This window comes from Daphnia carinata, chromosome 4, assembly GCF_022539665.2.
Source record: "Daphnia carinata strain CSIRO-1 chromosome 4, CSIRO_AGI_Dcar_HiC_V3, whole genome shotgun sequence".
NCBI lineage: Eukaryota > Metazoa > Arthropoda > Branchiopoda > Diplostraca > Daphniidae > Daphnia > Daphnia carinata.
Window position 1 is genome coordinate 683,009 of NC_081334.1, and position 27,633 is coordinate 710,641.

At 42.3% G+C, this 27,633-nt stretch overlaps 1 protein-coding gene across 1 annotated transcript; it reads left to right on the forward strand.

Annotated features, from left to right (window-relative positions):
* The first annotated feature begins 344 nt into the window (after positions 1 to 344).
* Positions 345 to 25,738, forward strand: LOC130695127 (ryanodine receptor-like). Its single transcript, XM_059494849.1, has 82 exons — positions 345 to 584; positions 1,408 to 1,512; positions 1,804 to 1,902; positions 2,685 to 2,762; positions 2,834 to 2,909; positions 2,983 to 3,095; positions 3,157 to 3,262; positions 3,333 to 3,426; positions 3,520 to 3,702; positions 4,037 to 4,208; positions 4,278 to 4,447; positions 4,515 to 4,639; positions 4,706 to 4,906; positions 4,973 to 5,142; positions 5,205 to 5,536; positions 5,606 to 5,703; positions 5,767 to 5,962; positions 6,033 to 6,243; positions 6,305 to 6,513; positions 6,579 to 6,819; positions 6,890 to 6,963; positions 7,037 to 7,119; positions 7,191 to 7,278; positions 7,347 to 7,467; positions 8,182 to 8,281; positions 8,611 to 8,809; positions 8,892 to 9,116; positions 9,197 to 9,330; positions 9,416 to 9,704; positions 9,771 to 9,927; positions 9,994 to 10,304; positions 10,374 to 10,548; positions 10,612 to 10,758; positions 10,823 to 10,894; positions 10,954 to 11,700; positions 11,759 to 12,343; positions 12,411 to 12,729; positions 12,789 to 13,008; positions 13,076 to 13,454; positions 13,518 to 14,191; positions 14,256 to 14,346; positions 14,413 to 14,553; positions 14,620 to 14,786; positions 14,852 to 15,149; positions 15,213 to 15,366; positions 15,423 to 15,546; positions 15,905 to 16,124; positions 16,192 to 16,524; positions 16,587 to 16,722; positions 16,801 to 16,882; positions 16,946 to 17,299; positions 17,362 to 17,815; positions 17,881 to 18,015; positions 18,085 to 18,243; positions 18,315 to 18,560; positions 18,754 to 18,866; positions 19,422 to 19,515; positions 19,581 to 19,750; positions 19,819 to 19,885; positions 19,949 to 20,128; positions 20,194 to 20,270; positions 20,337 to 20,491; positions 20,566 to 20,654; positions 20,722 to 20,891; positions 20,957 to 21,102; positions 21,178 to 21,248; positions 21,367 to 21,432; positions 21,528 to 21,607; positions 21,682 to 21,843; positions 21,923 to 22,079; positions 22,142 to 22,338; positions 22,403 to 22,606; positions 22,675 to 23,152; positions 23,231 to 23,350; positions 23,414 to 23,563; positions 23,625 to 23,826; positions 23,887 to 23,984; positions 24,055 to 24,270; positions 24,337 to 24,672; positions 24,756 to 24,888; positions 24,955 to 25,120; positions 25,202 to 25,738. The coding sequence occupies exons 1-82, from the start codon at positions 531 to 533 to the stop codon at positions 25,368 to 25,370; spliced, it is 15,492 nt and encodes a 5,163-aa protein (XP_059350832.1). The 5' UTR covers positions 345 to 530; the 3' UTR covers positions 25,371 to 25,738.
* The last annotated feature ends 1,895 nt before the right edge of the window (positions 25,739 to 27,633 follow it).

Here is a 27,633-nt window from a genome sequence, read left to right on the forward strand (position 1 = left end):
GCGGCTAACAATAAAGACTTCCGTGTCGTGTAAAGTTTGAAATGTCCATGAAAGCATCTGGGTTGGCTCTCTTTGTTCAATAATCATTGCTTGTTGGTAACTGGATCGTTTCCCCATAAAAATATACAGTGATCAACGGGGAATGTTGGCGGAAGAATAAAAGTAGAAACGTATTGTAGAGTTTGAAGAGAAGTAAACGAGGAGGTGAAGATGGTGGAAACGCGTATGAACAGGCAGAAGGGAGAGAGGGCTATTTTGGGTACAAGACCCTCGATGAGCTTTTCTAACCGAATGAAGAGATCCCGACGGGAGGGGATTGTTGGCCAGTCGCTGGTTGACTGCACACTTTATCGGAGGTGGGTTCGTGCGGGAGGCTGGTTCATTTTGGTTTTCTGTTTCAAGACTCACCGTTGTTTGCATCGTCTCCAAAAGTTGTCCGTATCGTTGGTTGGATCATTCACTTTCAAGTGCAAGGCTAATCGGAACTAGGTTATGCCGTAGGATTTGGCGGCTAACCTCGCTTCATCGTCATGGCCGACAAGGAGAGCAGTTCCGAGCAGGATGATGTTTCCTTCTTAAGGACGGTATGCAATCCGTTTTTAATTGTTAAATCCTCCCATGCGTATACGAACGACATGGTTGCGTCGTCTGCTACGAAAATGGCCGTTTGACCGGCTACCATTCAGTCGGATACGTAGTTGTAAATTCACAGTTTGCTGTAAAGATATGGCTGAAAGAAAAACAAAAAAGCTGATTATGCATACAGTACGTGTGTTCTCAATCGGAATTTAACGACATTGGCTTCCCATCATTTGCTTTTTTGTTGTTGTTGAAAGTTGGCTCGTTGGAGGCGAGTGTCTGCATGGCTCGGGTACAGCCCTCGCACTGACGAACGGAACAAGCACGGGCTCACGCTAAAAATAAAAAAGTTTTTCGGCAGCCCTTCGAAAGTCAATCTACCCTTCCCTACACTCGTTACCGCTTGTTCTATATCTCTTTCACGGCCAGAATAGAATATTCGCAACTGCCCGTCTTTAGTGCTACCAGTACATCAGCAGACGAGTGATTTTTATGAACAGACAAACACGAGAGGCTTTCTTTCTTTCGGCCTCGCTCCAAACTATGTCCTCCTCCTTTTTTTCTTTTCTTTTTTTTTCATATTCAATTCCTGATTAACGCAGCCAAAACTTCTATGCACGAATCGAGCTTTGCTTATCTTGGCTGTTGGCAACGTGGTCGGTTACGTAAACAAATGATTCACTTCGTTTCCCTCGACTGCTCACTGTTCATTGCTTTACAATGTTTTCGCCCCTATACTAAACACCTATAATTCGACTGATGTTAATTCGTAAATAGAATTATCTAATGGTATTTTTCTGGTTGGAAACTTAACGATGACCCATATAGGAAGACAATGTGTGCCTGTCGTGCACTGCCACCGGAGAGAGGGTCTGTCTGGCCGCCGAAGGATTTGGAAACCGGCATTGCTTTCTGGAGAACATCGCCGATAAGGTAAAGTATAACCGTTTTTTCTTTCCTGTCGTTTACGTTTCGATTGTCTACAGTGTGATGGTCTGACTTGGACGTATATCATACGAAACCGTAAAAAAATACTTGAAGCCGAATGAGCTGACACTACAGCTCGTCATGAGTCGTCTTCTTTCGACAACTGCTTTCACTTTTACATATTTCTAGCTTTCATAATAGAGAGTTAGTCGTTTCCCACTACCTGTATAGTTTTAACGTTCTAACAAAATTATTTGCGTTAATTTATGGTCTGTTTTTTTTCTGTTTGACCTATAGAATGCCCCACCGGATTTGTCGCAATGTGTCTTCGTCATTGAACAGGCCCTATCCGTTCGAGCTCTCCAAGAACTGGTGACTGCAGCTTCCTCCGAATCGGTAAGCTTGTATTACATTCGTACTTTTCTTTTTTTTTGCTGAAAGTCACTCGTATTCGTGCCATCGCTCATTTATTGTTCAGCAATGCAAGTTAAGTAGGAAGGGAGGTAACAAAAAGCTTTCGTTATAGTACCAATAGATGGCATTATTTCGATTACGATTCGCGCAAATTTTCGAATCATATTAAATCTCTAGAAATTTAGACGTAAGGAAAATAATGGTTAGTGTAAATAGTGACAAGATATTAATAATTATTTAAGGCACATTATTTTCATACGTAAAGAAAATCACTGTTATGTTGTGTTACAGGGTGGAGGATCCATTGTAAGTAATAACGAGGCCCGAACAAGGCTTTTCTTTGGTCATACATGTTGCTAATAAAATATTACTTTACACAAATGCATCAGATCACTTACCCTCACTCTTACTACGTAAAATACTATAGCTTATTTTACTTCATTTTAAAAAGGGCATGTTCTAGTTTGTCAAGGCACATTTCATTACTTTCGTAACTCAAAAGTGCAATTGTCCGATTACAAGTGGTCCAAAGAAAAGCATGGTTATTTTAACACGGTTGCACTCTTTCTATACCATCAGCACTGCTACGGATATCGATTCTGTTCTTATTGAACGAGGATATTTGTTCGTTTTGATGGCACTCTTTACAGCTATCATCAATCGTCCGTTTTTCATTCAACGCCTTTTTCTTTATGCATCGTGATGATCGCCTTTCAGTAAAAGTGATCAAATTTCGCCTACAATAATTCCTCTTGGTTTAACAGGGAACAGGCACAGGATCTGGTCATAGGACTTTACTTTATGGCAATGCAGTCTTGTTGAGGCATCTCAACAGTAATATGGTATTAATACTATGATTTTCAAGGATAGTTCCGCTGTTGAAAGTTTTGCTAATTGATTCTTTTTCGTCTAGTACTTGGCCTGCCTTTCAACCAGCTCTTCAAATGATAAATTAGCTTTTGATGTGGGTTTGCAAGAACAATCACAAGGTAAATATAATTGTACGTGGTATTGTTCATAATGACCTTTTCTAAAACTTTTATGCGTTGTTCCGCTGGAAAGGTGAGGCATGCTGGTGGACACTTCACCCAGCTTCCAAGCAGCGCTCGGAAGGTGAAAAGGTTCGAGTTGGTGACGACTTAATTTTAGTTTCTGTCGCCACTGAGCGTTATCTGGTAAGTAAACAAGAACAAAAAAAGTATTTCCTTCTGCTTTTATCCGTGATTTGATTTTTAGCATACCACCAAAGAGAAAGACGTATCAATTGTCAACGCTTCCTTCCACGTTACACATTGGTCTGTGGCTCCTTTTGGAACGGGATTAAGTCGCGTCAAGAACGTTGGCACGTTATTTGCTTAACATATTTTCAATTCCGTGCGTTGAATGATGACGTGTTTCCTTTCTATCATTAGGATTTCTGTTTGGTGGCGAAGTTTTGCGCTTCTTCCACGGAGGCGATGAGTGCCTTACGATCCCCTCGTCATGGACAGAGCAACCCGGACAAAAGTAAGTATTACATGCTTCCGAGATTGTTTTGTTTTCGTTGAATTTTTTTGCAAAAGAGATTTGAGTTTACGACCTTTCACTTCCCTTCTTTAGCATAGTGGTTTATGAAGGGGGTGACGTAGTGCTACAAGCTCGGTCGTTGTGGCGACTGGAATTGGCTCGCACAAAGTGGGCAGGAGGATTCATCAATTGGCTTCATCCCATGCGCATACGTCACATCACTACAGGTCGTTACCTTTGCATCAACGAGAACAAAGACCTCTGCCTTCTTCCCAGGTTCAGCATATCTTATTTTCACTAAGTACTAATACTGAAAATACGGCATGCGAGAAAAATAGAAATATTCTTTTTTCTCGGTCGTTATTCTAAAGCAAAAAAAAACAACAACACATGATTGCTATTTATTTTGCATGACAGTTCAAAGGAAGGGTGACATAATGGTTCGAGAAAGACTGTTTCATATCCATTCCTTTGAAAATGTGTTAATTGGTTTTCTGGCCCATCCCCGCTCCTTCACCTTTCATTTGTTTTCCTTGTCAGAAATCGAACAAAACGTACCCCCTTCCCCACTTATTGTCTAGCTGGTCTCATTTCCGTTGTGCACGTGCAGGAATCAAGCCAACTTGGCAGTCAGCGCGTTTTACCTCCGCAAGGAGAAGGATGACGAGAAAAAAATTTTGGAGGACAAAGATCTAGAAGTCCTGGGTTCCCCTATTATCAAGTACGGTGACAGCACCGTTATAGTTCAACACGTCGAAACTGGCCTATGGCTTTCGTATAAGGTACTGTATTTTTTTAAACATAACTGGATCGTAACGGTTTAACTGAAATGCATACCATTTTTGGTCTAGGCATTCGAAACAAAGAAGAAAGGTGTTGGCAAAGTCGAGGAAAAACAAGCCGTTTTACACGAGGAAGGCAAAATGGACGATGGACTCGAGTTCAGCCGCAGCCAAGAAGAAGAGTCACGAACAGCTAGAGTAATCCGAAAATGCAGCTCACTCTTTAACCGATTTATCACGTATTCTACCACTGTAATGTTGATTAATTTTTGTAATTTGTTTGACCTGTTTTTTTTTTCGCTTCAGAGGATTGGATGCGCTAGCAAATGATCATCAACACATGGCATTTTTCGAGAATGTTAACCTTGGTGAAATGGTCAAATGTCTTGAAGATCTGATCGACTACTTTGCGCAACCGGAGGAAAATATAGGTTTAACTATTTACTGTTATCCTTAATTAAATCATTACTAATCTTCCTTCATCTGCTACCATTTAGAGCATGAGGAGAAGCAATTAAAATTGCGAGCTCTACGTAACCGACAAGATTTGTTTCAAGAAGAAGGCATTCTCAACCTCATCTTGGACGCTATTGATAAACTTACAACGATTACAGGTCAAGGATACATGGTGGCACTAGCTGGAGAAGCTGCTGGCCAGAACTTAGAAAGCATATCTGCTTACCTTTATCAGCTGCTCGGTACCTAACTCATAAGACTATTTCATTTTTGCCATGGTATTTTCATGGCCTTTGTTTGAATTGTAGCCGCCATAATCAGAGGAAACCACACGAACTGTGCTCAGTTTGCCCAGTCACATCGATTGAACTGGTTGTTCAGTCGACTGGGTTCGCAAGCGTCCGGCGAAGGTACAGGAATGTTAGACGTACTCCACTGTGTCCTGATTGACTCGCCTGAAGCCTTGAACATGATGAGGGTATGGTAAACTCATCATCTTTTCCGTCTGATCCATGATTGGCAATATATTATACCCCACAGGAAGAGCACATCAAAGTCATTATATCTCTTCTTGAGAAACACGGAAGAGATCCAAAAGTCCTAGATGTGTTATGTTCCTTGTGCGTCGGTAACGGTGTGGCTGTCCGCAGCTCGCAGAACAATATCGCCGACTATCTATTACCTGGCCGTAATTTGCTGCTCCAGACGCAATTGGTTGATCATGTGGCTAGCATCCGCCCGAATATTTTCGTCGGAAAGGTCGTCAATTCGGCTGTCTTTCTCAAATGGTACTTTGAGCTAACCGTTGATCATGTGGAAGTGACCACACATCTTATGCCACATTTACGTGTTGGATGGGCCAAATTACCTGGGTAAGACTTGCAGCCAATTTATTCGTTTCCGTTGCACATTTTAATATAAACATGTTACTTGATCTCAAGGTATGTTGCTTACCCTGGAGGCGGAGAGAAGTGGGGTGGTAATGGCGTAGGAGACGATTTATATTCCTACGGATTTGATGGCGCCCAGTTGTGGACAGGTACATTCAAAAGCTTTTTGTTGAAAACCTAATAGGACTAAATCATGCCACGTTTTGCCTCAGGTGGCAGAAGCACAGTTGTACATGCCGGAATGACAGAGCCTTACATCCGTAAAGGAGATGTTATCGGTTGCGCTCTAGACCTTACCGTACCGATTATGAATTTCTACTTGAACGGCGTTAAAGTCAAAGGCAACTTTAAAAATATGAATTTGGACGGTATGTTCTTCCCCGTGGTCAGTTGCTCTGCACGAGTTAGGTAAACACCATAAAGCTTTAGACTCGGCTAAAGTAGCACATTAATCATTGTACACAATCATTCTATATAGTTGCCGATTTTTATTCGGAGGCGAACATGGTCGCTTACGGTTTCCTTCACCGTACGGTTTCTCTCCACTGTACGAGTGTCTGTTGCCAACTCAGACGCTGGCTCTTGACCCTTGTTTCCATTTTGGAGATTTGACTAAGAGTACATTGGCAGGACCTCTTGAAGTCACGAACGATACGGCTTTCGTGCCGCAACCTGTCGACACTTCCATGGTAAACTAAAAAAGATAATGTTACATCACTGATAGTAGCATTAATTTCGCATCAAATCCAGATTGCTCTGCCTGCATATATCGAAACGATTCGCGATCGCCTGGCTGAGAATATTCACGAAATTTGGGCTATGAATAAAATTGAAGAGGGCTGGGTGTTTGGTGAAAGACGAGATGATTTACATAAAATTCACCCTTGTCTGACGCCGTTCGACCGATTGCCGCCTGCCGAGAAGCGCTACGATACTCAACTAGCTTTGCAAACACTCAAGTCGATCCTTTATTGCCGTTCTTTCTTGATTGGCTGGGTTCGCTAACTTTTTTTTTCATGTGTAGGACGATTCTTGCGCTTGGCTATCACATTACTATGGACAAACCACCATCGCGTATTAAAACAGTGCGGTTGCCAAATGATCCATTCGCCCAGTCGAACGGCTACAAACCCGCTCCACTGGATTTAGCCAATATTACGCTCAGTGGCAAGTTGGAGGAACTAATTGATCAATTGGCAGAAAATACACATAATGTATGGGCAAAGGAACGTATTACACAGGGATGGACTTACGGACTCAACGAGGTATGCCATTGAGCTTTTCCCATAACCTAATTACCGAAATATCAACTTTACCATTATGTTGTTATCTAAGGATCCCGATAACAAACGTAGCCCTCATTTGGTACCCTATTCCAACGTAGACGACATCATTAAGAAAGCCAACAGGTTATGTGCTTCATTAGTTTGCTAAACGTTAATGATTGCCTATTTATGTGCTATCAACATTTTACGTTTGCAGAGATACCGCAAGTGAAACTGTTCGCACTTTGCTTGTTTACGGCTATGTTTTGGAACCGCCAACTGGAGAGCCACACGAAAATGGTAAGATTTAATAGCGGCATGTAAAACGCATATCAATTATCCTAATTGTCAAACGCTTTGCTTGATTTCAGCGGCAGTTGGCAGTTCCGTAGGTTCGAAAAATCCCGAATACCGAACGTATCGGGCAGAGAAAACTTATGCTGTGTCCTCTGGAAAATGGTAAATAAGAAAAAGTACAAAAGAAAAACTCAAAATGTTCTCACTTTTTTTGCCGTGAACTATTGTAGGTATTTCGAATTTGAAGTTCTAACGTCTGGTCCCATGCGAGTCGGCTGGGCTAGAGCCGACGCCAAAGCTGGTTACCAGCTCGGCCAGGACGATTGCAGTTGGGCGTTTGACGGCTGGAGGGTACGTACGTTTATTCTAATTTAAGAGCCAAGATGCAGTAAGCAGTAATGCTAATCCTTTCAGGAAGTGCATGGTGCAGCATCATGTTTATTTGCAATTCAGCTTTTATCTGTGTCTCCTGACGTCCACAAATTTTTAGCTTAAGCAAGCTAATGAGTGATAGATCCACTGCAAACTTCGCAGTTCTATTTTTTTTTTTTTTTTGTCACGTTAGAATCGTACATATTACCATACCAGAAAATCATAGCATGCTCACAAATGCGACGATAGAGGCGCTCGAGAACACACTATATTGTCACCTATTGTATAACTTTAGTATATGATGATCTAAAATACTCGAATCATCACGTTTAATTTCCTTCACCAACACTTTTGCCTTATGGTCACAATGTACTCGGATGTATCTGTAGGGCCTGAAATGGCACCACGGCTCAGGGGACGTATGCGGCAGAAAAGTTCAAATCGGCGACGTGATCGGGTGCATGATCGACTTGCACGATAGAATGATGTGTAAGTACTATTAGCCACATTACATTAGTTTTTAGCTGCACGAGCATGAGCATGTGTCTCGCTTTATTTTGTCATTCGTCCAAAATTGATTTGGTAGTGACCCCACGAAATGTATTGAAAAAATTGCTATTTTTAGAGTGTTTATGTAGGAAAAAGCTTAGATGTGAGTGCTGTGAATGAGTGTGTACGATGTTTTGTGTGCAGGAGGAGAAATTTTACGTTGGAACTGGCGAATCTTTCGGCAAACAGTGGACAGCTGGAGATTGCGTTGGCGTCTTCCTCGATTTAGTGGATCGCACTGTCAGTAAGTATCGTAACTAATCCTATAAAATCTTATCTATTAGTCTTGTTTTGGTTCACGGAGGATGATGTTGAGTCACAAGTAAGTGCTTCAGCTGGGTGGTGTTCATATTTTAAGAGGACAGTTTTTGGAGGTATGTGGCGTGTGTAAAGCCAAGCGAGCTTGTCTAACAGGATGACTTGTGTGCCAATGATTTGAATTTGAAGCCTTAAAAAAAACCAAACAAAACTATTAAAAGAACGGTGTTTAGCATCTTCGACGACCTTTTGAAGCACGAACTACAATACCATGCCGTACTTCCGTTATAAAATTAAAGTAATCTTGAAATACAGGTTTCTCGCTCAATGGCGAATTGCTTATGGATTCGATGGGAAGTGAGACCGCGTTCACGGACATTCAAGGCGAAGACTTCCTTCCGGCTTTCACTTTGGGAGTCGGTCAGAAGGCAAGGCTCGTCTTTGGTCAAGATGTTAACGCTCTCAAATATTTCACCTCTTGCGGTCTGCAAGAAGGCTACGAGCCATTCTGCGTGTAGGTCCATTTTCCTACACAGATGTTTTTCGATGTGTTTTGTTTTGTAATTTTACCCTTTACCTTTTTTCACGCAATGCAGAAATATGAGCCGGCAGATGACTTATTGGTACACTCGCGACCAGCCCATTTTCGAGAATAATGACGATTTCGCCGATTCACCCATCGAGGTGACTCGCATCCCTGGTGGAAGCGATTCGCCGCCCTGCATGAAGATTTCGCACAAGGAATTCGAAACAATGGAGAAGGCCAACTGGGAATTTTTACGTCTATCCCTGCCAGTTACCTTTCATGATTCCTTTATTTCGTAATGGCAGTGTTTATGGCTGAATTAGGTAAGCCGTTTGCAATTATAGTTTTTTTTTTTTTTTTTTTGGAAATATTCAGGGAACAGGAGAAAGTTCGTCGCTGGCAAGAAATTCGTCTACGTCAAAATCGCCTTCGGGCCGACAATGTAACGCGAAGTGCCACGTTAGAGCAAAGTATGCTGAAATCCGGATTCACCATGTCGGATATAAATGGTAAGTTATTTCCCTGTGGCTTCAGATATTTGCATCAACGTTTCTGCATAGCACTACGTTAAATCGTGTTCGCCCCTTTTTACAGAACTTCAGTATGGCTATGATTCTGAAGAGCAACGGAGAGCGCAGCAAGCCGGAAATAGACCACCGGTTCCGGAACGCCATGGCCGTCTGCGTAGCATCGACTACAACACAAATACTCATGACGTTAATGGGCATGCAAGCGATGCCGCTCAAGGCAAAGGAATATTGCGTGCAACTAGCGAACTTCCTATTGGTAGGCAAGCTCGTGAAAACGATCGCAAGGCCCGAACTCCTGACGTGAGCGGGGAATCCAAAGAGGACAAAAAGAAGCGTGGAAAATCGCCATTCGCGTAAGTGTTTTTTCCGTTTAACTGAACATGTTTTGTCTTAGCTTAATTTGTTTTTTTATGTGACAGTTTCTTTACACGCCTACGAGACGCTAGCACTGAGCGACGAAACAAAGCCAAGACTCCCGAACCTGGGTTAGCCTCCCGTGATGCGCCACAGAGACCGGAAACTTCACGAACCAAGAATATTGCATCAAAGAATGTTAATAATGTTCGGCTAGCTCCGGTACAGTAAAATTTAATAGGCATCAAAGTATTTTAATTTGATTATCGTATATTTTTATTTTTCAAGAATGATCTGAAGGTGATTCCTCCTGCAATCCCTGATCGGCGGCCGTCTAGACAAGGATCAAGTCCTATGATACAGCCAAGAGGAATATTGGGAGGTGAAGGCGAGGATATCGACCCATTGGACGTTGAATGCATGCGTCTCATCAACGAATATTTCTACGGTGTAAGAATTTTCCCCGGCCAGGATCCCACTCATGTCTACGTTGGTTGGGTCACGACCCAATTCCACTTGCAAGATAAAACGTTCGATCAGTCCAAAGATAGAAAAGTTCTCATTTCGAGAGTGGATGATGCAGATCGTGTTCTTGAAAGGTAGATTAATCATTCGATTGACCTTCATTGATTTTTCTTGTGCATAATACCTTCGATTACTCGTCGTAGTGTTGACCGCCATAGCTGCTATATGCTGCGTGCCGACGAGCTCTATAATGAAGTTACCCAAGATGTGGCCAGCAAAGGGGCTTCTCAAGGAATGTTTATTGGCTGCTTCATCGACACTGCCACAGGATGGATTACATTTACTTGCGAGGGCAAAGAAACAAAGCACCGATACAAGGTATAGCTATTTTTCTCCATTTTTAATCGATTTTTGAGTACCAGTTAATGTTTGGTGGGGCAGATGGAGGTAGGAACCAAACTTTTCCCTGCAATCTTTGTCGAAGCCACGAGCAAGGAAGTGTTGCAGTTCGAACTTGGTCGAACTCCTACCACGTTGCCTCTTTCAGCTGCAGTTCTGCAGAATTCGGAAAAGCACGTTGTACCTCAGGTGAGCCGAAACGTTTTCTTTACTTTACGGAATTGTTTTGCAATAATTATACTTTGGCAACTAGTTTCCTCCTCGGCTGAAAGTCCAAATCTTGAAACCACATCAGTGGTCTAGAGTTCCTAACCAATCTCTTAAGGTATTCATCGAAAATTGGAAGTTAAAGAGAGCCTCGCACTAAAGCTTGTGTGCATTTAGGTTCATGCTTTGAAATTATCCGATCTTCGAGGCTGGAGTATGTTGTGTGAAGATCCTGTTTCTATGCTGGCCGTCCATATACCGGAAGAGGACAGATGTATCGACGTTCTTGAGTTGATTGAACACGAACGTCTCCTCAGTTTCCACGCGCACACGTTGCAGTTGTATTCAGCTCTGTGCTTCCAATCCAACTTCCGTGCAGCTCACACTCTCTGTTCGTATGTGGATCAAAAGCAATTGCTGTATGCCATACAGTCCGAGTATCTTTCTGGCCCGTTGCGAGCCGGCTTTTCTGATTTACTTATCGCCCTGCATATTGAATCACATGCTAAAACGATGGAAGTAACCCAGAACGAGTACATTATTCCAATGAGCAACGAACTCAGGGAACTGTATTCCGATCCTGAAATGACCCACAGTCTGAGTTCGTTGCGCGTTGAATCTATTCGGCCCCAAATGACAACGACCGATATTCAAGATCACATCGAAACTATAAAGGATTTAAGCACGCCCTACTTTCCATTGGAAGTAGTTAAAGCGTTTGCTATACGCGCATTACAACTTGCCGTTCAACTGAATCAAGTTCACAATCGCGATCCCATCGGTGGAAGTAACGAGAATCTCTTTGTTCCCCTTCTAAAACTGATTGACAAACTCCTACTCGTCGGCGTTATGGAAGATGATGATATACCTCCTTTGTTAATGCTGATTGATCCTGAAACTTGGGATCCCACTTTCGATCCTCTGGTACTTTTGTTAACATATTTTTGTCTATTCAACATATTTATTAACTTTACTGTGACAGGGAAAAGATGAACATCGTAAGGGACTACTACAAATGCCGTTGGCAGAGGGTGTTAAGCTGCAAATGTGCTGTTTGCTACACCATTTACTTGATAACCAACTTCGCCACCGTGTCGAATCGATTGTCAACTTCAGCCACGATTTTGTTGGAGAAATTCAAGTTGATCAGTTACGTCGCTACATTGAAATTAAGCAATCGGATCTTCCTTCGGCCGTAGCGGCCAAAAAGACGCGCGAGTTCCGTTGTCCGCCAGTGCAACAAATGAACGCCATTTTGGGATTTAAAAATTTGCCCGACGAGGAAAGAGAAAATTGCCCTTGTAACGAAGAACTAGCACAGATCCAGGTGGGCTTCCACCAATCTTTCACGTCCAAATTGCTACATAAAATGGCCGAAGAAGAATTAACCCCGGAAGAGCCTCCGAAAGAAGAACCTAAATCTGGCCTCGTCAATCGCATGATGAGCGCAATAACATTAGCAAAGAAAAATGAAGAAGAAGTTGTAGCCAATGAAGAGGTTAAATCCCGCGAACAAATCTTTCGCAAAGTGCTCATTAAAACTATTATTTTTTGGGCAGAGGAATCGGTAAATCTCACTTCCTTTGGTGCGATGAATATGTAGTATCTGCAAACTTTATCCTTTATCTTTCCAGGTTATCGAAAGCTATAAACTTGTCCGAGAAATGTTCCGCTTGCTCCTACGGCAATACGATGGTGTCGGAGAGGTGATGCGGGCATTGCAAAAGACCTACGTGATCAACAGCCGCACCAAAAAGGACGTCCAAGAACTTTGGATTGGTTTGAGCCGAATTCGTGGACTACTGCCTGTCCAGATGTCGCAAGAGGAAGAAGAACTGATGCGTGAACTCTTATGGAAGATGGTTAACAACCATTCCTTCTTCCAGCACCCCGATCTTATGCGAAACCTTCGAGTTCACGAGAACGTCATGGCCATCATGATGAATACTTTAGGTATGACGTACTTCAAATGAATGTTTCGTGTACCTTCATCTAATTAATCATGATTGCAGGCCGCCGAGCTCAAGCTCAGTCAGACGCACAGACCCAGGCTCAAGTTCAAGCTTCGGGTGGGGAAGAGTTGATGCCTAAGGAGAAGGACACTTCACACGAAATGGTCGTAGCCTGCTGCCGTTTCCTTTGCTACTTCTGTCGAACTTCTCGCGCCAATCAGAAAACAATGTTTGAACATTTGTCTTTCCTTCTGGAAAATTCAAATATTCTTTTGTCTAGGTCAATAATCTTGTTGTCTTATTGATTTTTTTTTTGGCAACAAACTAATTTTTAACTGTTCTCACAGACCTTCGTTGAGAGGTAGCACTCCCTTGGATGTAGCCTATTCTTCGGTGATGGACAACACTGAGTTGGCCTTGGCTTTGAGAGAGCACTATCTCGAGAAGATTGCAATCTATTTGTCGCGATGCGGTTTGCAATCTAATACCGAGCTGATGGAAAGAGGCTACCCCGACTTGGGATGGGACCCAGTCGAAGGTGAGCGCTATTTGGACTTTCTCCGTTTCTGCGTCTGGGTCAATGGCGAAAGTGTCGAAGAAAACGCAAATTTGGTTATCCGACTCTTGATCCGTCGTCCCGAATGTCTCGGCCCTGCTCTACGTGGTGAAGGAGAAGGTCTTTTACGGGCGATTACTGATGCCAATAAAATGTCGGAGCGTATTCAGGTAAGTGCTAAATGTACGCGACTATTTGCTTAGCTTATTCCGAGAAAATTTAAACAATATTAGGTGCAGAAAGCACTTCATTCGGGCACTGGGGCACTAACAATCCCTGGGCTTAATCATCCGATGCCACAAGGCGAAGATGACGAGGATTTCATCGACATAGGAGCCGCCATTCTCAGTTTCTATTGCACGCTGGTCGATTTACTCGGACGATGTGCACCCGAAGCGGCTGTTATTGCCCAAGGAAAGAACGAGTCTTTACGTGCTCGGGCGATTTTGCGATCACTCGTGCCATTGGAAGACCTAGAGGGAGTGCTAAGCTTGCGCTTCACTCTGCAAAACCAAGGATCAGAAGACGCTGGCTCTGATATGCCTTCGGGTCTTATTCCCGGTCACAAACAGAGCGTCGTTCTCTTCCTTGAACGAGTTTACGGCATTGAGGATATCGAACTTTTCTTCCGTCTTTTGGAAGAAGCTTTCCTGCCCGACTTACGAGCTGCAACCATTTTGGAAAAAACAGATGGAGGCGAATCTGACATGGCTCTTGCCCTTAACCGTTATATCGGAAACTCCATCTTGCCTCTTTTGATCACCCATTCTCGATTCTACTCTGAAGCGGAAAATTACGCCAGCGTCTTGGACGCCACACTGCATACCGTGTATCGTCTTTCTAAAAACAAGATGTTAACTAAAGGCCAACGTGAAGCCGTTTCAGACTTTTTAGTGGCCCTTACTAGGTAACAATTTTCATTGGCTATGTAGTTTTGATTACCTTGATGACGGCTTCGTCTTTTATGGCAGAGAGTTGCAGCCCAATATGCTCTTGAAGCTTTTGAGGAAACTAACGGTCGATGTTTCTCGATTATCCGAATATACTACAGTGGCACTAAGGGTATGAAAATTTATATAATTTAGAAAGGAAAACAAAATTCCAGTCGAAATGTTTTGTGTTTTCTAGCTACTGACTCTCCATTACGAAAGATGTGGCAAATATTATGGAGCAATTGGTGGTCAAGGTAGTTATGGCTCTGCAAGCGACGAAGAAAAACGACTTACCATGATGCTCTTCTCGAACATCTTTGATTCTCTCTCTAAGATGGTATAATTTTCTTGTGCTATTTACACAGAAATCCATGCGAGATTCCAAATCATTTTAACGTAATAGGAATACGACCCAGAATTATTTGGAAAAGCTCTTCCCTGCTTGACTGCGATTGGGTGCGCTCTTCCTCCGGATTACGCACTTGCCACAAATATGGAAGATGAGTGGTATAAAACGGCTCAGTCTGATGCCAACGGACCGTATGATCCTCAACCAATCAACACAACAAAGTAAGAAAATGCATTTTACTGACTCAGGAAATATGAAATTTACGAGAGCCACCTTCTCATCATAGAGTTTCCTTGAACACTGAGCTGACCAACCTAGTGCAAAAGTTTTCTGAACACTATCACGATGCTTGGGCTAAACGAAAGCTTGAAAACGGCTGGAATTTCGGCGATACTTGGTCTGATGAGACAAAATCACATCCACGACTAAAGCCGCCACACATGTTGACGGAATACGAACGAGAGCGATACCGCGAACCCATTAGGGATTCTTTGAAAGCTCTATTGGCTTTGGGCTGGAACATTGAGTTCGCAGACTACGATGCAGCCAACAGTAATAGAAATAGCATGAGGCGCTCGAGCACGGTAACTTTATGATTATTAGATTTGAATCGTCATTTACATTGAACGATTCATCGCGTTCCATAGGACGGTGGAACTACTCCATACAACTACAATCCGAATCCCGTGGATATGGCTAATCTTACTTTGAGCAGAGAGATGCAAAATATGGCCGAGCGCTTGGCTGAGAACGCGCATGACATTTGGGCCAGAAAGAAGAAAGAAGAAATGGCCTCTTCTGGTAATAAATAACAGTTGACTTTTAATCGATAATATTCAAATATGATTGAACGAAAGGTGGAGGTTTGCATCCACAGATGGTGCCGTACGACCTCTTGACTGACAAGGAGAAGAAGAAGGATCGTGAGCGTACTCAAGAATTGCTGAAGTACCTCCAGTTTATGGGCTACAAGTTGCATAGGTAAAACATGGTGAAAAATTTTTTTGCAACACCCCTCTATGTCCTCTGCCGCACACCCCTCCCATGAAATTAATATCTTACTAACGCTTGCCAAGGCCTTTCTTTCCCTGAATGCTTGATATTTAATTTCCTGTTACTTCCTTCCTTTTCACTATACACAAACGTTCAACTCGATCGACTGTTTGTCCCCATGCAGCCCAGGACCCACTTCATTCTCTAGGTACTTGCATATTAATATTTGGTATCTGGTTTTCGTTCTTATTTTAAATTAAATCAAATTACATTTTTTTTATTACATAACGTTCCAATTTTTAAGTTGTGAACGAATAACTTATAGCCTCTACTTTGTGTTCTGTAGAATGGGAAAATCGCAAATTCAACAAAATCCGGACGCTGTTGCATTGGACGGTGAAACCACGTCCTCTAGCGATCGACGATTTGCTTATAGTCTTTTGGAGAAACTGATCCAATACTTGGACATTGCTGCCTTCAATATGAAACATCTACGACCAAGCACAAACTACAGTCGAAGAAGCAGTTTCAAAACTTCGACTCGTGACGTCAAATTCTTCTCCAAAGTTTGCTTTATATATTCTTTTGATTCAATTTTTCATCTCTTCTATTAAATATTTTCTTTTTCTTCAGGTTGTGCTCCCATTGATGGAAAAGTACTTTAGCACTCATCGCCATTATTTTATTAACGTTGCCACTGCTACTAGCAGCGTAGGAGCAGCCTCAATGAAAGAAAAGGAAATGGTGGCCAGCCTGTTTTGCAAACTAGCCTCACTTTTGCGCTATAAGTTTTCAGCCTTTGGTTCAGATACGCGCATCGCTGTTCGTTGCTTACAAGTGATGGTTCGCGCAACGGACGCCAAATCTCTGGTCAAGAACTGTTATGAGTTTATCCGCACTTCGATGTTGATGTTTTTCAATAACGCTGCAGACGACTTGAGCCAATGTCTGATTAATTTATACGAGGTAAGCATTCCATTCGCACTATTACTACATTTTGATATCTTAAATATGATTTCTGTGAGCAGATGAAATACAATCTGCTACGAGGGACCCATTTGAAGACATCTTCATCCCTCACCTACGTCCAAATGGTTCTACTGCCCGTTTTGACTGCTCTATTTGATCACCTGTCTGTTTACGAGTTTGGCAGCGATCTTTTACGTAATATGTTCTCACTCAAGCTTGCACCTTGCAAATTTATATTAATATTTCGATTTTATTCATCAATTAATGAACTAGTCGATGACATACAAGTCGCCTGTTACAAGATTCTAAATAACTTGTACACGTTTGGAACCGACTCATCTGTTCACAAGGACAGGTATTATTAGTACCAATCTCTTATCATTAATATTGCTACCAACTGACAAGGTGAAATCAAAAGGAAGTTCATCAAGATCGAAATCGATCGCCATAGGCCCTCAATTGGCAGCTGCCTGGGTGCCTTTGCTTCAACCTTCCCTATCGCTTTCCTCGAACCGCACTTAAATAATCACAACCCCTTCTGCATTCACGGCAAACTCCAAGAATCTTCTCTCGAAGCCCAAGATGTTATGTCAAAATTGGAGTCTAGCATGCCAACGCTTGAAACTCTCCTGGCTCAAGTGGAGCAGTTTGTTGCTTCAGAGAAAAGCTATGCAGAAGCTCCTCATATTATTGACGTCATGTTACCTATGATGTGTTCCTACCTACCGTTTTGGTGGGCACAAGGTCCCGACAATCAAGATCCAGTGGGAGGGTAAATTTATTTTACATCCGTCAGTCAATTTTGTGCCATAACATTGTTTTTGCGTATTACAGAAATCATATTACGATGGTAACCAGTGATCACATGAATCAACTTTTGAAGAATGTGCTCAATTTGATCAAAGCCCATGTTGGTTCCGAATTGGCTCCCTGGATGACTCGTATTGCTGGATTCACTCAGCAGATTATCATCAACACATCAGAAGAGCTTCTTAAGGATCCCTTCTTACCTCTTGCTCAAAAGATCCGTAAACGAACCGAGCAAATGTATCATAAGGAGGATACTCTGCGCGGTTTCTTGAAGTCCACAACAGAAGATACTTCTCAAGTTGAAGCGCAGTTGCAAAGCGATTGGTATCTCTTGGTCCGGGACATTTATGCCTTCTATCCGCTGCTTATCAAATACGTCGACCTCCAGAGGAACCACTGGTTGCGACATGATGTTCCAGAAGGAGAAGAGCTCTACGCACATGTTGCTGAAGTCTTTAATATGTGGTCGAATTCCCAGGTTTATTGTATTCTCTATTCTAAAGGAATCACCCCGGAATAATCGTAATGAATTTTTGTTCACAGTATTTTGGAAAAGAAGAGCAAAACTTCATCTCTGCAAACGAGATTGATAACATGACTCTTATCATGCCTACCTCGGCCAGCAGGAAAGCAACGGTTGTAACAGATCAGGCCCCTGCTGGTGCGTCGGGAAAAGTCGTAAGTTTTCTACTAAATCGGATACCTAGCATTAGAGACTAGGGAATTAATTATCTTGTAATTTTTTAGAAAAAGAAGAAGTCGCGCGACCGCAAGCGCGATAAGGATAAGGAGTTGGCGGCATCTTTGATGGTAGCTTGTTTGAAACGTCTCTTGCCTGTTGGATTGAATCTCTTCCCTGGAAGAGAACAGGAACTTGTGCAGCATTGCAAAGATCGTTTCTTGAAAGTACGTTGGCATCCAGTTTGATTATTCCAACAGTTCACTAATGATAATTTCTGCACCTTGACGCTGAGTAGAAGGTGGTCGAACGTGAAATTGTCGATTTTGCGAAGACGCAGTTAACTCTTCCGGACAAAATCGATCCATCAGACGCCATGTCGTGGCAGCACTATTTGTACTCGAAATTAGGGTCTAAAAAGCCAAGCCCGGCTATTACAGGCGCAAACGATTTATCGAAGAAGAATGCCAACCAGCAAGCTATTTTAGACGAGCTGGTTGAACGAATTGTGGCGATGGCCAAAGTTTTGTTTGGTTTGCACATGGTATATTATTCGAATTTATTTTTCTTCCTAGTTTTATTCCACTTTTTCTATTGTGTTACTTATTATTTTTACTTTCATTTTAGCTTCATAGTTTATTTTGTTTAGTTTTAGTTGGTTTCAGTTATAGTTTCCATATTACGTCATTTTGATTTCGAACACACGTTTTACATCAATTATGCACGGTCTCTTGCAGATTGATCACCCACAGCAGCAGCAAAAGGGCGCCTGGCGCTCCGTCGTTTCCTCTCAAAGGAAGCGCGCCGTCATTGCCTGTTTCCAACAAAAATCACTACACTCGTTACCTAGGTTTTTATTTCGTTCTATTTCACTTTCAGTTTTTTAGTTTCCGTTCGTTTTGCTGTGGCATGAAGCTTTCCCTTTTTAATCCTATTCTTTTGCACGAACCACCTGCTTTCTAGCCACTCTCTGAACCGCATAGGACGTACAGTACTCACCATTCAAAGTCGCATTAACAACCATTAGAAATGACATAACCGTGAAGCAATTTAAGAAACCTAAAAATGCGCATGCCAACGATCTGTATCTAGCTTCTATTAATCCGCTACCTCCCCCAACGTCCGGTTGGAAGAAACTAATTTCCATTACTCGGAAATGCGCCATTACCTCGTGTTTGAGACATTCTCGCCTGTTCGAATTGCCAAGGTATAGTCAAAATGTTAGAAACCAGTCCGTTACAGTGATGAACGCTTATGAGCGATACGTCTAAATTGCCCTGCTCGAGATTGAAACTACCCATCCTAATAAAGATGTGGAACTTGTTCTGTGATGCTTGTTCTTGAACAGAAAGAATGCCAGCGTTAAGGAAATTAGTCACATTTAACAAATGATTTCTTCATTTAGACATAAAGCCATCAACATATTCTTGCGAACCTATCAAGAGCTTTGGCTAGCGGACGAAAATGTTGGCCAAGAAGTCATCATCGAAGATTTGACCGTAAATTTTTCTTTTTCACACCTTTTTTCTATTTTTGCTACATCTTCAAATTGAAACCTTTTTAGCAATCGTTTGAGGATGCTGAATTGAAGAAGAAAGAGGTCGAAGAAGAGGAAGGTAAACCTGATCCTCTGCTACAACTTGTGACGACTTTTAATCGAGGCGCGACTACCGAGCGAGCGGGAACTACCTTTGAGGATGAGCTTTACATGGCCTATGCCGTGATTATGTCTAAGTAGGATGACTACCAGTTAAGTTAGTAATACTGCTAACCTTCCTGTCTCATTTAAAAAACACAACCAGATCCTGTGGTGAGGAAGAAGAAGAGGACGAGGAAGGTGGAGAAGAAGAAGGTGGTGCTTCTATTCACGTAAGAAAGTGAAGTTTTGCTGTACGGCCGCAAATAAGAGACTGATATTTTGGTTATAAACAGGAACAAGAGATGGAAAAACAAAAACTGTTGTTTCACCAATCACGACTGGCTTCTCGTGGTGTCTACGAAATGGTGTTGCAGTTTATTTCAGCCGCCAAGGGCGCTCAATCGGACATGGTGATGAATACGCTAGAGCTCGGAATTTCCATCCTCCGAGGAGGAAATGTCGACATTCAAATGGTAAAATGAGATACGCTTCAATTGTTCATGAATTTTCTTTACATTTGGATCAATTCTATTTGTAGCAAATGTTGAATTACCTGAAAGAGAAAAAGGACGCAGGATTTTTCACCTCCATCGCTGGATTAATGAATTCATGCAGGTAACTATTTCATTTCGCATAGAAAGTCGATGCCCCTGTAAATTAAATACCCCTTTTTTTTCTCAGTGTTTTAGATTTGGACGCCTTTGAGCGCAACACGAAAGCAGAAGGACTCGGAGTCGGCGCGGAGGGTGCAGCCGGAGAGAAAAACATGCACGATGCTGAGTTTACCTGCGTTCTATTCAGATTTATTCAATTGACTTGTGAAGGCCATAATCTAGGTATATAATATAAGTTAAATTATTAAAAGGTAGTTTTCACGTGTGTGAAACTGACGTCTTCGCACTATTTACAGAGTGGCAAAATTACTTGAGAACTCAGGCTGGTAATACGACCACAGTGAACGTAGTGATTTGCACTGTCGATTATCTGCTACGCTTGCAGGTACGGCGGCACAGCTTCACATATGGCCCCATTTCACAATAAATTTGACATTTGCTCAATTCAATAGGAATCTATTATGGATTTCTACTGGCATTACTCTAGCAAGGAGATTATCGATCCTGCGGGTAAGGCCAACTTTTTGAAAGCCATTGGCGTGGCCAGCCAAGTGTTCAACACGCTAAGTGAAGTTATTCAGGGCCCCTGTACTCTGAATCAGCAAGCTTTAGCTCATTCCAGGTAAGATTTCTAAATAAAAAAGAAGAACACCAGTTACGTAATAACCGTTATCATACACCTGACAGATTGTGGGATGCTGTTGGCGGTTTCCTTTTCCTGTTTGCTAACATGCAGGACAAATTGTCTAAGCATTCTAGCCAGCTTGACCTGCTTAAAGAACTGCTCAATCTTCAAAAAGACATGGTTATTATGATGCTCTCCATGTTAGAAGGTATAAAAAAAAAAAAACGCTGTCTTTCCTTTTCTGTCGACTATCCTATTATTAATTCATGTTCTATCATTAAAGGAAATGTTGTTAACGGAACGATCGGTAAGCAAATGGTGGACACGCTTGTTGAATCCGCATCGAACGTCGAGGTATGGGCGTTATATACATCAGACTTTGATAGCTATCTGTTATCTAATGTTTTACGGTCTTTTCCATATTGCCGTTTCTTTGCCCATTTTATCTGGATTTTACTACGCTGTTGAACAGCTCATCCTAAAATACTTCGACATGTTCCTCAAGCTGAAAGATTTGACGGGCTCGGCTGCTTTCCAGGTCAGCATAATTCTCAGAAAAATATAGTTTTTTCTACACTTGAAAGAAAACGACTTTTTTTCCCGTTTTGATTGACACTGTAATCGTTTTTATAGGAATCAGAAACCACTAAAGACGGTTGGATCACTCCCAAAGAGTTTAGGGAGAAAATGGAGGCTTTTAAGAGCTATTCGGTGTAAGTAATCGAATGTGCATATTTTAATGGAATGTTCGATAAATGTAAGCTGCAATTTATATCCGTAATTTTAGCGAAGAAATGGATTTCATGCTGTCATGTTGCGATACTAATCATGACGGGAAAATCGACTACATTGAGTTCACCGAAAGATTTCATAACCCGGCAAAGGAGATTGGGTTTAATCTTGCGGTTCTTTTGACTAATCTTTCTGAGCACATGCCAAGCGATCCACGGTGAGCACTTATCCGTTACAGGAACACAAATTATGGTTACGTAACAACCCGTTCTTCATGTGCATTTTTTGTTAAATAGTTTGCAACGTTTCCTGGAGACGGCAGGCAGCGTCCTCAATTATTTCGAATCGTTCTTGGGGCGTATCGAAATTATGGGAAGTAGCAAAACCATCGAGCGAGTTTATTTCGAAATCAACGAATCGAACATTGAGCAATGGGAGAAACCGCAAATTAAGGTATGTTTTGTACTCCACTGTAATAAAATGCGTTTTTGTATCCTATGACAATTATTTTTTAGGAATCGAAACGCGCCTTCTTCTACTCCATCGTAACAGAGGGCGGCGACAAAGAAAAGTTGGAAGCTTTCGTCAACTTTTGCGAGGATGCCATTTTTGAAATGCAGCACGCCAACGCTCTCATGGCTTCTGATGAAGAAGGAGGACACTCACAAGCCCGCCAGGCTGCCTATAAACTCCCTACTGACGAGGAAGAACAGTAAACAAAAAAAAAACAAAAATTGTTTAAAGGTTTTTGGGACTAAAAAATTAATCTGGCATAGGGGGCCAATGGATATCGTGCGCCAGAAACTCAAGGGAATCAAAGATACAATTGTTTTCGGCCTATCGACGCTATCACCGTCCAATATTCGAAAACAGATGCGCGAACTTAAACACAAAACTTACCCCGAGCTCTTTGTTGGTTTCTTCAAGCTAATCTTTTGGATGTTCTACTACATGGGCTATTCTGGCGTCTATGTGATCAAGTTAGTGACACCTGAAACATAATCATTCCATCGAAATCTTTCTTTACGTATTTTTGAAAATTATTAAGACATTTCTTCCGCATACTACTATCGTTGATGCGTGGTCCTCAACCCGAGAAATTGCCTGAAAAACCAGCCGCTGAGGAAACGACAATGCTTATTCTTCGACCTCCTCCTGCACCAGCTATATTACCACCAGATACTAATCCAGAAATTCCACCTGTCACTACAGTGGCATTGGTGGGTGCGACACCGGATGGCGTGGCTAAAGATCCAGCTACTGACGGAGCCACCGCACCCGCAGGATCTACGGATCCTTCTCAACCAGATGCCATTGGGACGGTTCCAGCTGGCGGAGAAGCTCAGCCAGCTGCTGCTGGTGCCACGCCGGCAAGTCTTTTTGTTGGCTCGCTGATTGATCCAGTGGAAGAAGCTGCTAAAGCGGCTGCCGCTGCCGAATTGCAAGCCCAACAAGAGGCCGCAATGGCTGCTCTTGACGCCAAGGCCAGCTCAGCCGCTCATGTCGCAGCATCTCCTGTTGGGCAGGTTTGTGATTAAAGTGTTTCGTCGGATCGAGTCGAATTTGCAACTGTTTTATTCGATTTTCTTTTTTCTTCATCTCAGGTGAATATCGGCGAATACGTTAGAAAAGCCATTTGTTTCCTAGCTCGTAATTTCTACACGCTTAAATACGTGGCCTTGGTTTTGGCTTTTTGCATTAACTTCGTGCTGCTTTTCTACAAGGTAATTCTCATATAGCATGTATCTTGTACGGTTGTAATCAAAACAGATGCATACTTTTTTCAGGCTTCGAATATTATGGAAGCAAATGCCGATGATGAGGCAGCTGGAGATGCAGCTCCTGATGGTGGAACTGGAGGAGGATTGGCAGACATAGCGGAAAGTATAGCAGACGCTGTAGAAAATGCCACAACTGAGATCTTTAACGCCACACAGGTAAACAGAGCAATACGAAGCCGAACGAAATTTTTTTTTTCCATTTCCATAATATAAATAGAATATCGTGGAGACTATACTGGAGGGTGGTGAAGAAGGAGAAGGTGGCGAAGGTGATGACGGTGACGGTGACGACGAAGAAGCCGAGGAATACATCCATGTGGATGAAAGGTTCTCTTATCTCGCGAGCGTGCTTCGAGGAATGGCTGTGTTGCACTCACTGATATCACTCTTTATGCTAATTGCCTACTATCACCTTAAAGGTAAGTACTTTTCCTTTCTTTGAAAACAAAAGAAATCTAAGAATCAGTTTTCTTTTCAAGTTCCTTTGGCCATCTTTAAACGTGAAAAAGAGATTGCACGTCGCTTGGAGTTTGACGGCTTGTACATAGCTGAACAACCCGAAGAGAATGACATGCGAGTAAGTTGATTGACTACTTTTGACAGCTATTTTATGATTTCTCTTTTTATTTATTATATAACCGCTCAAGGCTTATTGGGACAAACTGGTGATTTCGGCCAAATCCTTCCCGGTCAATTACTGGGACAAGTTTGTAAAGAAGAAAGTTCGCCAAAAGTACAGTGAAACCTACGACTTTGATGCCATCAGCAACCTTCTGGGCATGGAGAAAAGTTCTCTGTCTCAAGAGGAGGAAACGCCCTCTGGATTTTTCAACTCACTTTTGAGCGTTGACTGGCGCTACCAGGTGGGAATGCTTAATTTAGAAATAAAGCAATCGTTTGATTTAACATCCGTGCTCTTGACCAACCAGGTGTGGAAAGCTGGAGTGACGATCACCGACAACTCCTTCTTGTATTCGCTGTGGTACTTTAGCTTCTCAATCTTGGGCAACTTTAATTATTTCTTCTTTGCCGCTCATTTGCTGGATGTGGCCGTCGCTGTGGCCGCTCTGAGAACCATCTTGCAGTCGGTCACCCATAACGGCAAGCAGCTGCTGTTGACTGTTATGCTCTTAACCATTATCGTCTACATATACACGGTCATCGCCTTCAATTTCTTCCGCAAGTTCTACGTACAGGAGGAAGACGATAATGTGGATAGGAAATGCCACGACATGTTGACTTGCTTCGTCTTCCACATTTACAAAGTGAGTTGGATTCTAAGAATTCCATTGCTCCCGAAGTGCTACGAACACTAAATTTCAATATTGGCTGCTTTTCCGTCCCCCAGGGTGTCCGAGCTGGCGGTGGTATCGGTGATGAAATTGAGCCGCCGGACGGCGATGATTACGAAGTTTATCGTATTATGTTCGATATCACCTTCTTCTTCTTCATTATTGTCATTTTGCTGGCCATCATTCAGGGTGAGTATATCTGATAAAAATAGTCACTTTTTGAGAAGGACATGTACAAATTTCTCCTCGAAACAGGTTTAATTATCGACGCTTTCGGAGAATTGCGTGATCAGTTGGCCAGCGTCTCAGAAAATCTCGAATCCGAGTGTTTCATTTGTGGTATAGGAAAGGATTACTTTGATTCTGTTCCGCACGGGTTCGATACACACGTACAAAAGGAGCATAACTTGGCAAATTATCTGTGAGTTCATTTTAAAGTTTAACATCCCAACTAAGTAGTGTTTCTAATTATGTGTTCCCGTTGCGATTGTCAAATGTGTAGGTTCTTCTTGATGCATTTGATCAACAAACCGGACACGGAATACACCGGTCAAGAGACCTACGTCTGGAATATGTACCAACAACGTTGTTGGGACTTCTTCCCCGTCGGAGATTGCTTCCGTAAGCAGTACGAAGTAGAGTTGGGCGGAGGAGAGAGCGAGAAGAAATGATAAATACTTGCCCCGTAATTATTTACCCATTTGAACACGACTTGTGCATTATTACCCTGCTTTGGTATTTTTGGAAGAGTAAGAGAGTTCTGGGGACAGCAGTCACCGCACACGCTAATTAAGGTGTTAAAAGTTCCTCTTCTAATCAGTATTGTGTTACTTTTAATTTTTATCCATTTCGCGGGTGTGTTAGGGGAAGGCAGGAGGAGGTGCGTATCTTTTTCACGAGTTTGCTGTGTAGTCCCTTTCTGAATTTTACACTTACAAAACACATTTTAACATTTGTTTTTTTCCTCTATTTCTAAAGGAACATGACCCTTCCCCACTACGGTCTCTTGTCACTTGCAAAAATACATCCTCTCTCTCTATCTCTTTTTCTTCTCAAATCCTTTACCTCGGTCAACTATTACGTGTCGGATATTCTCAGACTTGCAGCGACCGCCGTCTACTTTTTGTTTTCGCGAAAGCTGAAGAATGTTAGATGACAAAGTGACTAATTTGCCTTTTAAATTTCTGTTTTTAAATTTTTATGTACTTTAGAGTGTTGCCAAGTTTGTATGCAGATTGACAGCCATCCTGCACTAGTCAATACGTATCAACTGCATTACGGCAAAGTAGAGGTATTAGAGGCAGACTGTCATTGGAGTCGTAAAAGACCATAACGTAACCAAAACTTGGAGTGGAAATCGATACATCAGGCGACGCGAACTAGCCAGCTAGTAACAGCTATATAACTTTGCTTTTGAAGCTTCAGTCACTTCCGACTAGAACTATGCCCACCGTCTACTCTAATCTGTGGAAGTCAGGTTCAGGTCTTTATTTTATTTTATATTTCTCTACTTTTTTTTACGTTTTGTTTCGATATTTTAGCATCACAAAATGAACGAACAAATTACGTGAGACGAGCAAAATTTGAGCATTTCCTGTTTGCTAGTTTGTCGATCAATAGTCATACGTGGGGAATCCACTTAAACTCTATATAGCTGAAAATAGATTTATACCGCTCTTCGGCACAAGCCGGATGTGTAATGCTTCATTTTCACAACGAAGAATGGGTCACTGGAGATGTGCGTGGTATTGATCACGACTGGCATTCGCTGTGTCCTTTTTATGCAACGGCAGAAATAAAAAAGAGAGGAAAAAGAAGAAGAGTTGGGCGGAATCAGAGATGGAATGCCGGTTAGGAACAAGATGTGACACATATCCTCTATCTGTGTATGCAAAATAAAACAAAATTCCAGTTGTAAGGTAAGGATGAACGCGACTGCATTGTTTTGTTGCTCATTACGAACGCTGTCTGTTCAGTTATTTTCTCGCATATAATGACTTATTATAAATTCGTTCTTGTCGAGAGATTTCACAGTTGACCCATTCGTGTCATCCTCCTTTTTTGTTCGAATCGTTCGATCAAATTTTGTCCAGTTAATCTTAAATTCATTGGGCTTCAGTGTTCGACGATGAGAGTTCGCTGGCTTTCTCTTCAAAACTTGAAAGCTAGCCAAATAATTCGTGAGTGAGAGGGAGTAAAGAGAATGGGCGGATCCGGAATTGGACGAAGGCGATAACTGTGGCCGCGGGATTTCATCGCCATTCGTGAACAGAGACTCATGGAGCCACCCATACCGTGACAACAAAAACATGACAAGTTTTACATGACACTTTAGTGCAAAAAAAACATTACCTATATGTTTTTATTTTGAACTTACCACCCGTCCTAGCCTTACAAACGACCTGTCCACGTCAAACAACCAGAAACTACTCCGTTAGTTACTTTTAATGAAATGGGTTCTGTTCTGTCTACTACTCTGCAATTCTCTTTTTGTGGTCGTCAACAACCCAGCTGAATAAAGAAAAAAAAAAAAAGCTTTCTGACGCGCCTTCGAAGTAGCGCTGGAGTGTGGAGGGAGAGAGAAAGAGACAGAGAGAAGCGTTTTTGTACAACGCAACACCAAAGGATTTGGTAAAGGCCAACGTTATTGCCACCACATTATTGCGCATTAGCCGACTGGTAGAAAATAGATCGGATCGAGTGTAGTCGACAGGTTTGAGGTGTGTCCCTGACTAGTGCAGTGGCTGATCTGTGCTGGTGCACAGTTGCACACCGCACGCAATTTTTCCTACCCCCAGCCGGCAGCTGACTCGCCGCTCACGAGTATACCGTTGACCTACTTGTGCAGCAGAGCCCCGTTATACAGATAGTAACCGAGTTGCACCAGTCTTCTCTCTCGTGTCCGTGCGACTAGAGCGTGAAAATCTCTCCTCC